The sequence below is a fragment of the Trematomus bernacchii genome, unplaced genomic scaffold (genome assembly GCF_902827165.1).
Source record: "Trematomus bernacchii unplaced genomic scaffold, fTreBer1.1, whole genome shotgun sequence".
In the NCBI taxonomy this organism is placed as follows: domain Eukaryota; kingdom Metazoa; phylum Chordata; class Actinopteri; order Perciformes; family Nototheniidae; genus Trematomus; species Trematomus bernacchii.
The window spans coordinates 8,567,371-8,581,579 of NW_022987564.1; the positions used below are offsets into that span (position 1 = coordinate 8,567,371).

The 14,209-nt window shown below is 37.4% G+C and overlaps 2 protein-coding genes across 2 annotated transcripts; one reads left to right on the forward strand and one right to left on the reverse strand.

Moving 5' to 3' along the window:
- Window positions 1–50: 50 nt before the first annotated feature.
- ptdss1b (phosphatidylserine synthase 1b) lies at window positions 51–8,897 on the reverse strand. The gene is made up of 13 exons (XM_034124918.1): window positions 8,633–8,897; window positions 8,450–8,541; window positions 7,844–7,888; window positions 7,087–7,211; window positions 6,424–6,582; window positions 5,719–5,870; window positions 4,372–4,513; window positions 4,070–4,182; window positions 3,820–3,885; window positions 2,547–2,646; window positions 1,981–2,040; window positions 1,533–1,611; window positions 51–1,444 (listed from the first exon to the last, which is right to left on the reverse strand). Exons 1-13 carry the CDS (start codon window positions 8,809–8,811, stop codon window positions 1,350–1,352), a joined length of 1,407 nt encoding a protein of 468 aa, XP_033980809.1. The 5' UTR covers window positions 8,812–8,897; the 3' UTR covers window positions 51–1,349.
- A 244-nt stretch (window positions 8,898–9,141) lies between these two features.
- Window positions 9,142–13,507, forward strand: mterf3 (mitochondrial transcription termination factor 3). Its single transcript, XM_034124919.1, has 8 exons — window positions 9,142–9,247; window positions 9,897–10,252; window positions 10,810–10,962; window positions 11,102–11,291; window positions 12,211–12,358; window positions 12,458–12,529; window positions 12,622–12,783; window positions 12,888–13,507. The coding sequence occupies exons 2-8, from the start codon at window positions 9,904–9,906 to the stop codon at window positions 13,080–13,082; spliced, it is 1,269 nt and encodes a 422-aa protein (XP_033980810.1). The 5' UTR covers window positions 9,142–9,247; window positions 9,897–9,903; the 3' UTR covers window positions 13,083–13,507.
- Window positions 13,508–14,209: the final 702 nt, after the last annotated feature.

Here is a 14,209-nt window from a genome sequence, read left to right on the forward strand (position 1 = left end):
ATGTGGTCATTTAATAATGTGTTCAAAAACAAGCAAACCAACCCATATACATTTTATAATCAGTACAAATTATGAGTTTATTAGAGGTTATAACAATGTTAACACTTTAAATTAAATACAGTACAGTCAGGCTGACACTTACAGCTTTGTAGAGAGCCAAAGGACTAAAACCACTTAGGCAGAACTACAACAAAAAAGTGTAATTCAAACATAAATACAAATTCAAAAAGCTGACAACTAGGAAGTTTGAAAACACACTCTGATATCAATTATGAATTTTATTGCATCATTCAATGATATTAAAAACAACTTATATTGACTAATCACTAACTTTCTGATATTAATATCACATTCGGATCATTAAAAAAAATCAATAGCCAGTGAAAAGATAATTTCACAAGGGCGTATCCTCTGCTATTTCATACCACCACAGTGCTTTTACATTAAATGTCACAGTATTCTCTTAGCACACCTATCATGAACTTCACCCTCTAATAACAAAGAAACACTAATGTCCACAGTTTCACATAATTTGGAGTTAAAAAGGGTAACATGAAAACACTACAGTTGGTCTAGTAACACTTGGTTCTACTTCTCATTTAAAAGTACACAAAAACATCTCTCCTGATATAAATATGATTGCAGAAAAGCAAACAGTAGTGTATCTACCACTGCTTTACTGTTTTACAAATCAGTGTTAATTGTGGTTGATTTTAGAAATGATTACATACAAAACACAAATGTATCAAATCCAAAAAGTTAAACAAAAACTCATCACCAAATGAAATGTCTTACAAAACGATGTGCTCTTTAGCTTTCTAGCAAGGCATTGCATTGAGTAGACAGTCATATTAAAAAAATAGTTAAAGAGGTTAGGTGCAAAACAAAACTCTTAGTAAACATTAGTATAAACATTTCCCTGACTGGACATTACATTTCCCACAGGGCAAAGTGTCCAAACAACGTTTAGTCATTTTAGGTAGAACATGATGTGTGTATGCAGCCTTCTAGTGTTTTCGGTCAAAAAAGGCAGTTTTTTAAATTCAAAATCCAGTGCATATTCTTTACTTGATCAAGTCTGGTTGAAATAATTGACATCGAATGCAAGACCAATTACGTGCTTTTCCTTCAGTATTAAGATTTGTAAATGCTGCCTAAGCTGTAATTGGTGTTTCACCTTTGACCCGATTGTATAAAGGCTCGTTGGTGTGAATTTGTTTTGGAGTTTGCGTTCTTACCCCTAGGAAGCAACTTTTACAACATGTTTTTAGTACATTTACTTGCATACTCTATGCTCCTTGTTGGTTGCGTCCTTCACCCTTTCATAGAGGAAGTAAAAGTGCTCTTGTTTATTGTTCCTTTCCTCCATGTTCATTCACAAATCTGTTCCTCACAGATGCTTCCCTCAGTTTTGTAGGTTGTAAACTCAATGAATCTCTCTCAGCTATGAAGGGAAACAGACAAAGTATGCTTTACATTTGGGATGGAGTTTAAAGAAAAGTTGTCATTAATCTGCCTTTTAAGAGACTAACCTGCTATGCCAACTGGGACGACACCGCACGACTCGTCAACACTGCTGCCATCGTGGTCTTCACTTTGTACAGAAAGGCTCTGTAAACAGAAGGAGGTTTAGAGTGGGCAAAAAGGAGGAACAGCTCTAAAGAGTAACCACATGGCAAGCAAGAAACACCACAGGGATTAACAGACAGTAGGACAGGGAAAGTATAAATAGTAATAACATAATTTATTTCAGGTTCCTGGTATTGTACAAACTGACTCGCTGTCAAACTTGAATAGAACAGAGTTAATGTTAACACCTGTGCTTTTCCTAGTATTGCAACTCAAAGTGAATTAAAAAGGACTTATTGTGGATTTTATTTGAACTACAATGAGTCATCTTGACTATATTTACCCTTAAAACAGTACAAGTAAATTAATTCTTAAAATATAACAGAAGCTTTAAAAAAAAAAACATCTCACCTTCATTTTCTTTTGCTCGTACCACATCATCCCATATAGACATAGAAGTGTGATGAAGGCCTAAAATGTAGAAGAGAAAGCATTAAAGTCAAGTTACACTCTTCTTTTGTTTTTTTACCCCAGAGGGCATGAGAAAAAATTATTTTTATCAGAAATAAATATAACCACACTTGTTTTGCATGTGAACAAGCTAGCAAGAATGGAAATAGTTACACCTTTGAGCTGTTTGAAGGGGTCAAACATTGTGATGAACTCATGAGTAGCATCCAGGAAATATGCAGCTGCGTTAAGCACTCAAGTCAGATTTAAAAACATGCTTCAGATCTCTGACACACATTTGTGACTGTTACGAAACAGAAACATGAAAGCAGAGGTCGGCATGAAACCCAGTGCCTTTCAATACTTGTCCATGAAGGTGTGTAATATACATTAACAGTGGTTGGTTTCCCTTTATGAAAATGTACATAAAGGCATCTCGGTTATGGTCTTTGCACAGGAAATATAGTTGCATAATCAGGATGCATCTATTCAGTCCACACACACATATACACTCTTGTTTTTCTTACCAGAATCACCAGCCACAGGAGCACATAGCGAACTTGTGTCTTGGAAAACAAGTCGTTACCAAATTTAACACAAACAAGAGCCTCGAGGAGAGAGATGGCACTAAAGGGAAATATACAAGTGTTAGATAAATGGTAAGGTGAAGTTTTTGTATTTAACAATGGCCCCCTCTCATGGCAGCACCATTTCATTGCAGTGGAGCACCTCTGTGAATGCATACACCTGGCGGCAGATGAATGTGCTTTTTATTATTGTTCCCTCGCCGTTCATACCCGTAACAATATTCATTCGCTATACTCCTGCTGTGGGAAATGCAACTCAATTGTAAAGGCTGAACAAGAGAGCCTTATTCAACGTTATGTGTGTCATGCAGACGGAGGGAGCCTGTCTCGTTGCTATGGAAACTAGAGCAGACTGAGGGCATATGCAGCTTTGAGTCTCAGGTGAGGTCAATAACTACATTACGTTATGAATTTCAATTGACTGCTAGAAGTACACTGTTAAAAAAGGGGAATATAAAACCTGTTTAAACATGAACCATTTGCCTGTCGTCTGCACTAAATAAGCTTGTAAAATCAGGAAAAAAAGGGCGAGATTGTGGGCATGTGACCAACACAAAACTGGTTTCAGTGTGGACCGCTATAAATTTGACTGAGATGTTCCCACTTGAAGGAAGTAGTCGGTATCTGAAATAAGGTGTGTCAAAATCTGATTGGTTATCATATTTGAATCTACAACATACCTTGCTTAGCCGGCCAATACATTACACAACCATAAACCCAAATCACGTGTCGTTAAACTGCCACTCTGATTTGTTTGATTTAAAAACAGGGATGGCGATCCAGCACAGCCCCTTTATTATGCTATATGTTGACAAGATCAAAGGAAACCTACCATACACTGGACAAAGTTCACTGCTATCAGTTGTAAAACTACAATGCTGCAATTTTAATGACAGGCTGACAAGTGGGTTTGACCCAAAACATGGCGTTTGCAATAAAAAAAGAAATGAGGAAAACTCAAAATGTTGTGACAGTCCTTCAAATAATACCAATTAAAAACATAATGGAAGAACAGTCTGCAAGTGGAAATAAACACTTTTTATACAAAAGGTGTGGTATTATAATGCAGTAAGCTATGACTAAAATGGTATTGTATTTGACCTTGCTCTGCTGCAAATGCCCTCCTTTTGTAATCGCCAATTTAATTATTTTTTTATGGTCTTCTTTTCAGTCCTGTTAAATGTTTCTAAGGGACAAGACAAAATATACTTACATAAACACCCAGCATTGGGTGCCAACTCGTTTACACTCAGTGTCAGTCATATATGCATAATATTGTCTGAAAGAGGTTGAAAAAAAGGACATTTTCACTTATCAACAACATAGTAAGCATTTTAAGTTTTGAATGTCAGACAAAAATCGGCCAACAACTGCCACTTAATTTTGTAACACCAGGAATAAATACTACCATAAACATTGTTTCCAGACTTTTGTTGTTTGGTGTACTTGAAGGCTGAACATACCGTACAGTGGGTGCAGTGATGGCTCCAAGGACAATGAGGCGTAACCAGCTGAAAGCGTGAGACGCCTGGAAGACGAATATGTGCTTCAGGAAGAACATGTTTAACTCTGTCAGCTGTGAGGATAAAGGATGTAAGACAGACAAGGTTAAAGGATTACTTATGGATATGTTGTGAGCAGCAAGATAACTAACAAATGTGGAGTTTTTCTAGAGAATATTATTAATTGATAATCAGCAGATACAGCTCTAACAGTGCAAACAATCCAAAAAGCAAGTAAAAGATCAAGGAATACAGCACAGTACCTGCCAGAGGATCATGAAGATATAGATGCCTGCCAGCCTTTGAAAGGAGGACTTTGGGTCAAACCAGCGCACATAAGTCCAGCTGGCCGGGGTGAACTGGAGCACCACTCGCTTTATCTTCCCTGTGGTGGTGTGGATTTCCCTGAACAAAATATGCGCACTTTATAGAGGATATCGAGATACATACAAATGTGTTAGAAAAATATCACTCGTCACCGGCTTGGTCTTCAATATCAGGATACATGTATTTATTATCCTTGCAAGAATGGAAGTAGTCATCACACACAGGGCTGCGTGGGACAAATAGTTCCCAGAGTAAAGTCCTTGATATGCTTATATACAAGAGAGGGTGTTACAGTCAACAAGATGGAAGAATACTGGTTCAAAGCAGTATTCTGACATTAGTAAAGACTGGCTAAGGCCTGCGCAAGCAATACACATGATAGTCATACGCCTATCTCTCTAGGGGCTGTGTCATCATGCCAATATTAGGAACATAGCTATCATAACTTCAACACAGTGTCTCATGAGTGTCATCCATGTAGTCATACATCCGGCTACGTACACAGCTACGTAGGGCCTCTGTTATTATGTGCTACTCTGATATAGAAGGAACATTCAGTATTTTCCCAACAAAATGTAATCTTGCATTGAACGTAGTAGGGCTGTGCAATTAATCGTTTTTTTAATCGCAATTACGATTTTGGCCTGCCACAATTACAAAAACAACATAATCGAAAAAAACGATTATTTTGCTTTGCTAGGTTGTGACAGTGCACTGCAACATATTTGATCTAATTTATTTTATAGTCTAATTTATTTATATATGTTTAGTAGCTTGTTGAAGTGCGCTCCAAAATATTTGTTGATCTTTTTTTATTGGTATTTATTATTTTGATATTATTTATGTAAATGTAAATATAAATGTATCATTTATTTTATTTATTGGTTTTTCAGTTTAATTATACGTTCAGGGTAATCAACAGTTAAACAGATACTGTTCAAATTATTATTTTAATTTGTTTTAAAGTTCAATAAATTGACGTTTTCAAAGTCAATGAATAATCGTATTTAATAATCGTGATATCAATTATTGACCAAAATAATCGTGATTATGATTTTTGCCATAATCGCACAGCCCTAGAACGTAGTATGCATAGCTTTAGGATCACAAACTATATAAGAATCTGCCAGGACTACCTGATTTTGTAGATGTATCAAAAGTAAACAGCATAAAAACTAAGCTACTAATTAAACCTTATGCTTTTAAAAGAGGCACTTTAAGTGTTTAAGGACAGTGTAAAGAAAAGATAAAAGTTGAAGATTAAGAACAAGAGCCAAACTGACTTGATGCTGGCCCAGTGGTAGGTTCTCATCTCCAAATACCGGCAGGCGGTCATACCGATCCAGATGCCTCCTCCATTACACAACAGGATGTCCAGAATCACCTGATCCCACCAGCACTCCGCAAAGTTCGGCAGCAGGTGCATGAAGATCAGCTGTGGAAAAAAAAAATAGAAAGCAGCGTGAACATAATTTTCTTATATATATATATATATATATTGTGAAATAGCTTTCTTTTTTTTTTATCACGGGACAAGTTGGTCTTTTATTCCTAGACCAACAGATTCAGAGACAGTTTTATCACACAGGCCATAAGACTGTTAAACTCCTGAGCTCTGTAAAGGTTCACCATTAAAGCACTGTATGTTCATAATGCACTGTAGACAAGTACAACTGTCTTTTTATTGCACTTTTAACGTCTTTTACTTTTATGTTAAGTAGATTATATGTTGCATTGTTAGAGGAGCCTTAGTTAATAAACCATTTGAAGCCTTCTATAGTTTGGATTATTTTTGCACCTTGTTGATTGGTAACGCAGTCAATTCTCTGATGAGTAAATCCCATGGCAGGCTAAATGCTGTAATCTAAGCTCCCGAGTCAACAACTGGCAGCAGTCACAGCGACAGCTCTTGTTATGTGCAGATCATTTGAATGACCTCGTAAACTACATTTCTGTTTTGGTCCACATCTTGAACAGATGCATTTTACCTCAGTGAGCTCCCAGGTAATGCTGATGGTCCAACAGAGGCCGTAGCTGCGGATGAGCAGAGCTTTTACAGCCCAGCCTGCAAAGTGACCCAATGCAAAGATGTCGCAGTGGGTCAGGATCCGCTCCCATGTTATCACTGTACAGTTCACAGCATATTCCTGGAAGAGAAAAGTGACTAAATGATAAGAAGCGTTTGAAGTCTTCTCATCTCAACTTTCTGTTTTAAAATAACTTTCTGGAGCAAGGACTCAGAACACAAGGGGAACACTGTAGACATTGAACGTGTGTCAGACACTTCAAGGTTTATTGGGCATTACGGCCAGAGAGTTGACAAAGGGATTTGCTGCAGCAACGAGGTGATACCACTCCTGCCCAGACAATTCTGAAGATCTCTCCCCAAATCCCAAGTATTTTTCTAATTCTAGTCAAAACTATTCCCAAGGAGAGAGTGGCCTTCTGAGGTCACATTCCCGAACTCTGACAACGGGAGAGAGTGATTAACTGGGTGAAAGGCTGAAGCCTTGGTAAATATTTCCTCAACCTCTATATCCAAGAAATATACATCCTTAATCCTTCGATTGATCCTGACATCTTTTAACAATAAGAAATGAATTTGCTGAACTTAGTCTGATCAAGAGTACAAGAAACAAAAATATCCTCACCATGATATCAGCTTCCCGTTTGGCATAGCGCAGATTTGGGTCCAGCCAGTACATCAGTAACTTTACTTGGTCCCAGTTGAGGAAGAGGAGGAAGACAAGAAACAGGAAGTACAGCACACTGAGTCCTACAGGGGAGAGGAGAGAGTTAGGATCAAAACAAATCTAGCCCAGATCCAAGCTGGTTGGATTAAATAATCAAAGCAAATTAGATGTATTTGGAAACTGTTGTAGCAATTTTATGGTATTAAAGCTTTTAATAAAGTGTTATTCTAATGTAATGTAATTGTGTTGTAAAATCCTGTCATAACAGATGCTTTGGTGTTGTAGGAAGGGAGTATGAAACTACAGGATAGACAGGAATGAAGATAAACAAGTTGGGAGCCTTTTATGACGAGGGGGGGCATCTGATGAGTGTTTGGGTTTGTGTGACGTGCATGTCTTGATGCCTTTAAAAAGCTGAGCCTCACAGACCGCAGCACTCCTGGGGAGGCGTCATGCGTGCACGCATTAAAGATCTTAAAGAGCTTTATATGAATATTGTGTTTCTTTGTACATTTGCCTAGGCAAGGCAAGGCAAGTTTATTTATATAGCACCTTTCAACACAAGGCAATTCAAAGTGCTTTACAAAAATGGAAGACATTAAGAAAATGGCATTTAAAATCAGTCATTAAAAAGAAAAGATAATAAAATAAACATTAAAAACTCATCACTTTCTCTAAACAGCAGCTGATTTAAAGATGCGACGACAACACTCACCAAACACCACTCGCCATACTGCAGGGTGTGGCCTGGTAAAAGGTCCTGATGAAGAAAAAAGAACACCGGGTAAGTGATTTTTACTGTGTTTGCACTATTCCTAGAATAAGCACATTTGCTCAAAGTCCACCAAGGTGAGTCGATATGGCAAAAAACTTCAGCTATCTGTCAACCACCTGATATTTAGGCTACACTTAGTGTTGAATTAGATCAAGTATTTCACACTGAAATCATACTTGTGTTGTTATTCTAAATACTTAATTCTAGATTTAAACTTTTCAAAATCTTGAACTCTCAATTTTATTTCAAACGTTTGAATAGTGCTGACCATTCAAACATGTTAAGTTATGTGTGCGGTTTAAAAAAAAAAAAAAAATTATTGAATATATCCTGAAAAGCAGCATGTCCTCACATTTGAGAAGCTGTGTGCAGAGAATATTTTGTGTCCGTGCTTGAAAAATGCCTTAGTTAAATCAACTCATTGTCAATATATTGCAGATTTATCTCAGTAGACTTTGAACTACAGTTCAGAAGACAAGACATAAGCATGGGCTGGTTCCAAGAGTACCATTTATTGCTGTGTGTTAAATTAAAGATACAACTTACCATTAGGAAAGGCCAGGATACTGATGACCAAGAAGAAGGAGACAACCACCAAAAGACCAACTCGGAGGTTGTTATCAGACTGCTCATCATCCCTGTATCATAACAGTATCACTAGTTAACAATCCCAAGCTTATCTACCTCTGTGTATATTTACATTACATTATAGTACACACTGTGGTTTACCTTGTAAACGCAAAGTACATCAGGCTGAGCACAGTGACTGTCAGGAGTGTGATGGTGTGCGGTTTGTAGAAGAAATCAAGGCAGATATCGTCCACTTGTTGCTCGTTTATCATTCTGAAATGCAAGTTATAGTTGACATCATCCTCCCGGTGCGTTTTTGGAGACACAGCGACCGGCATTTTGCAGTTGTTGGCTATTTTATTAATTGCAACGCCTTTATACTAGAAGTTTGAAAAGCAGATAGACAAGTAGATGCTGTTTAGCAGGAACACTGTAGATGGACTAAACCATTGAGCTAACGAGGCGGTTTATATTTGAAAATACCATAGGAAGATCCACGCTGTAGTTTAAACCAAAGACACATTGTAAGAAAGTGGAAGACAGAACATTTTCGATTGTATAACTGTCATTCCCCTATTGAAATATTTTTGCTTTTCAAATTATCTATGTATATTAAGTGCCTTTGGTGGCACCCACAAATATGCCGTTGTGGTACATCCCAGAAAAGTGACACTTCCGGTGATTCTTCCGGTAATGTTACCCACGCGGCGTTGATAACGGATGACTTTGAGACATACTGGTGAATGAGATAGCTGAGTTGAGGATACAATACTTGTGAGTAAAACGTTAATCTAAAATAATATGTTGGCTTTGGTGACTTAGACTATAAGAGGCGTTATATTATTGTAGCATGCTAGCTTTCAAACCTAGCCTCTTGTAGGTCAACATTCTATACAAAACGTATGTTTTATTTCTTAACCTTACCTGCATTAACACAAAAACAAATTGAAAGGTGAAATATTCCTAAACTTCTCTCAATATGAATGACACAGTGTTTATTTCTACACGCTACCAAACCCACGAACAGCTAAATCAAGCAGCCACTAGAAAAACATACGCATGAAGTTAAAAACACAAATATACACATTGAGTTACAAACAGTATGACCTTGCAGATATTACAACATATATATGCGTTTGATTGAGCAAGTACTATACTGCTCTTTAATACTTTTATTGGAAATAGGAATGATACAAATTGTAATTTTCTTCTGCATTTACAAAAGTAAATGTAATCAGAATGTATATTGTACTCATACTCATACTTGTACTAACAATACATTTATTCCATCATAAGGAGACCTATAAGACTAAGCTAATAACAATCTGATATTGTTGTCAACCTTTTACCTATTTATAATAGTTCAATGTTGCAATTATTCATATGCTTGACAGAAAAACTAAAACAAATAATTCCTTTGCAGATTCACCATGGCTTCATCCTGTACACAGCTCTGTCAACAAGGCAGAAATCTCCTCTGCTCCAAGGCAGTGGCTCGCACCTGGCAGTATAACACTCAAGTTAGACATTGCATTACAAGGGGATCAATCAAAATCCTAAATGATTTCTCGATTAACAACGGGAATCACACAACAACCCAGACGAGACAGAGATGGAAACAACAGATGTTCTGTTACAGTGACTTGGCTACCAAACATCTGGCAACTGAAGCTTTGGAAAACAAGAATGTTGAAGAAACCTCTACAGCTGATGTTGTAGCATACAAGAGCCCCCTGTTGCCAATCAGAGATGCTGTGTCTGTGCCTAATATGCCATTAGGTATATTAATTTGCCTAAATCCCTTTTAAAGGTCCCCTATTATACTGTTTTTCATCAATATATTATAGGTCTCAGATATACACAAAACATGTCTCTGAAGTGTTTGGCTCAAAATACGAAACCGATCATGTATTGTAGCATCCCATAATCCCCTCTGTTTCAGCCCTGTTTCAAAAGTGCTTATTCTGTGTCTTTTACATTAGATAAAAATAAGGAGCCACTCCCAACGCCCCTCTGCGAGATATTTGGTTAAAAATAACACAATGGTGCTCTAGGTAGAGATTCAGGTGATAAGGTGGGGGGTGGGTACCTTGGTTGGTGATTGGCTAATGGTTCCACAAGCCAACAAATCGCTGGCCAAAAGTGAGCGAATCTTTTTTCCTGAAACTTTCAGAGTCTCTTTACACAGAGGGGACACATGTTTATGTATAAAAGACATGAAAAAGTGGATTTTGTATAATAGGTGACCTTTAATATAACTAGCATTTGATTTAAGTGTTCATTTATCTTGAGAGGGAGTTGAATACATTGTTCTGTCTTTTTTCTTGATTTACCAGATCTGGATTCCGCTGCTGAGGTTTCAGCATTAGAGCTGATCAGTGAGGAAGAGGCTGTCAGTATAACAGTCCCTTCTGACATCCCCCCTGCATCCATCTCTCTAAAAGACTATGTCGACAAGTCTGAGACGCTCAGCAAACTGGTGGAGCTGGGTAATTAAACTTCAGATTTTTTTAAATATATTTCACAACACCTGTAGTTTTAAGGCATATTTAGCTATACTGTGATACAGGAAATGATCTAGTACCCATGTCAGCTACACGTTTGTGATCATTTATCTTCTCATTGCAGGTGTAAATCTGTGGATCCTTGAACAAAGGCCCAATGTGGGCTCCATGCTACTGAAGCTCGACTTAAACACAGATGTGTCCCCAAAGCTGCTGTTCCTCAAAGATATAGGTGTGGACGTATCTCGTTTTGGTCACATCATCACGCAAAACCCCTTCGTTCTCACTGAGAGTTTGGAGAACCTGCATTCCAGGTGACAAAAAACATTTCACTCATTTATATTTTCCAAATAATTTATTCTAAATGAAATCAGATTGATGAGAGAAGTTTAATGAAACAATCTTACTGTATGTAGTAGGGATTTACAATACAGAAGAACCTCATGTTTCAATAATACTGAAATACATTTAATACAATATAAAAACTTGAAAAAGCTCCTTAATAAATCTGATGTGTAAAGCTATTATTATTCTTGTGAAATCCCATTTTTCTCCCTTCTTTACAAAAAGTTAGCCAGCCATTTGTGCAAGAAATTGGCATGAATTGAAAGAATAATTGAGGGTGGTTATACGTTTGTTTTAAAGGTCCCATCATATGCTTTTCCGGTTATTATTGTTATGTAGCTTTTTCTGCATGTAAACGGTCTGCAAAGTCACAAACCCTCAAAGTACACCCTGTAGCGAGTAAAACTCTTAACACAGAAAAGACGTGTTTATGCTGCCCCAGAACGCCTCGTTGGAGATTTTTCTTTTTCCATTTTTTTCTTCCGGGGCAGGTTGACGTCACGCCAACACGGCACCCAGACCCCACGCAGCATTCTCATCTGTTTGTCATTACTGGTGTCATTTTCTGGTTGCTAACGCCATTGTAACACATAAACACTGATGTTCCGCCGTAACAGTGGTTGACTAATCAGAACTGAGTGGGCGAGCTGACCAATCAGAGCAAAGTGGGCTCATAGGGAGGGGGGGGGGGGGGGCAGGAGCTCCAACAAGGCGTGTAGGACAGAGAGTGAATATACATACTATACAGAGATGCTGTAAACCAATGTGATTTTGGAACATTGAACAATGTAAATCTATTCTAGTAAACCTCAACAATGGAATTATGATCAGTAGAAATGGCCATGTCATGGGACCTTTAATAATGTTGTCTTTTTTGGTGTTTCAAAGGGTGAACTTTCTCAAGTCACAGAACTTCAGCCCTGAGACGGTTGCATCCATGGTGTCCAGAGTTCCGTATATACTGAACTTCAGTGTGAAGAGGCTGGACAACAGAATGGGCTTCTACCAGCAGATACTCAAACTCAGTGCTTCTAATGTAAGTTAGCTGATGGGAGGGATCTCATTGTGAAGCCTAGCCATGTTTGTCTCTGTTATTTTTTCACAAAATTCAATTGACTTTTATTTCTCTCTCCAGACACGGGACATTTTAGCACGTCGACCTAAATTACTGTGTGGCAGTCTGGAGCCCGTTAAAGAGAACCTGAAGGTACTGGATGACAAAGGACATTATTAGATAACATCATTGAGTAACTGTGGAGTGCAGTGTTTTAAATTCCTTTATGTAAATATTTTCAACAGGTGTTGGAAATGGAGCTCGGCTTCAAGGAAAACGAGATCCAACACATAGTTATTACAGTCCCGAAGGTTCTGACAAGAGACCCAAGGAAGCTGCCCCAAATATTTGACTTCGTCCACAATACCATGAAGGTGCCCCACGACCTGATCGCCAAGTTCCCACAGGTAGAATGAAAGCTTTTGGTTGTTGATTTTTTTTAAACAAAAACAAATGTGAATTATTGCATATTCAAAATTATAATGTTAACATTTGATATATCTTCCCATAGGTCCTAAATTGTAGGTTAATGCGTATCAGAGAGCGCCACCAGTTCCTCGAGTACCTTGGAAAGGCTCAGTATAAGCCAGACCTGCCCAACTACATCTCCCTGGAACGGCTGGTGATAATGCCAAATGATATTTTTTGCACTGAGTTGGCTCTTGCCAAATCTGCAGATTTTTCTTTGTTCCTAAAGACACGCTGATTCTTCAGGAAACAAACGATCAAGCGCAAAGAATAAATAAATGTCAAACACCTGAAGACATGAAGGCTTGTAAACTTCAGCTCATCAACTGAGTTGGAATGAAAGTTTTGTAAATGCATTGTTAAATAAATGTCCACACTGATTACGACTGATCATAACTTATGTTTTGAAAACTGCTTGAAAAAATTGAGAGAGGATTTTAGCAATGTAACAAAGTTTTTCTTCAGCTCCAGTACGATTTAAAGGGAAATATTATTTTTTTATTGTCATTTGCACATTTAGATATTCCATAGAAAACCAGTGTTTACGGTAGGAAGCATTGTTATGTTGTAAATTGTAGGTCCCCAATATATAATATTGAAAAAGGTCAGTTATTATTATTGCTACTATTTTGTATTAATAAACCTGTTACTACTTAAATAAGATTTTGAACAGCCCTCTTACTTGTATCTGGTGTTTCAACATTATTGTGTAGCTACATTTACTTAAAGGATTTGTACTCATGCCATCATTGCACTTTTAAATGGACTTCCACTGTAACTGTTCTACCTCCATATACCTTTCATTCCAATCATGATGTAGTTGGGTGGGTAGAAGGGGGTATCATGCACCCCCCTGAAATATACTTCTAATCAGCTTTTCTAGATTGGAAAAATTGTGTAAAAAACGATTAGCTATGTTAAAAAGTTGACAAATTGTCCCACGTATATTTTTTTCCCAAATTAGTGTTTATTTACCCTACAAATCGAGTTTTACTCTTTTACACCTTTCACTATATCTCAGCCATTATTGCAGATAACTGAACAAATAAGGTATCCAGATCCATGTTTTGAGGGTCAAGGAACACAATAAAACTATTCTTAAAGTGATCACATGTGTCTGTGGCATGCTATTATGCTAATTAGTGCTGCCATTACAAGAAAATAGCATTTTAGTCTTGTACCAAGAACGGTGTATTTTTCACCGACACAGAAATATACTTATAATCAGTGTTTCCTAAGTGGAAAAAGTATGTAGAAAATTATGAGCTATGTTATAATGTTGTCTGGATGTCCCACATGTATTTTTTATGCAAATTATTCCAAAAACGGAATTTTCACACTTTTCACTCTATCTCAGCCAATATT

Coding starts and splice junctions, on each gene's coding strand:
- ptdss1b (XM_034124918.1), bottom strand. CDS start 8,811: ATGCCGGTCGCTGTGTCTCCAAAAACGCACCGGGAGGATGATGTCAAC. Junction 4,514..5,718: donor TACCACTGGGCCAGCATCAA/GTCAGTTTGGCT, acceptor TATTTTGTTCAG/GGAAATCCACACCACCACAG. Junction 1,612..1,980: donor ACGAGCAAAAGAAAATGAAG/GTGAGATGTTTT, acceptor TTCTGTTTACAG/AGCCTTTCTGTACAAAGTGA.
- mterf3 (XM_034124919.1), top strand. CDS start 9,904: ATGGCTTCATCCTGTACACAGCTCTGTCAACAAGGCAGAAATCTCCTC. Junction 12,530..12,621: donor CCGTTAAAGAGAACCTGAAG/GTACTGGATGAC, acceptor TATTTTCAACAG/GTGTTGGAAATGGAGCTCGG. Junction 12,784..12,887: donor TGATCGCCAAGTTCCCACAG/GTAGAATGAAAG, acceptor ATCTTCCCATAG/GTCCTAAATTGTAGGTTAAT.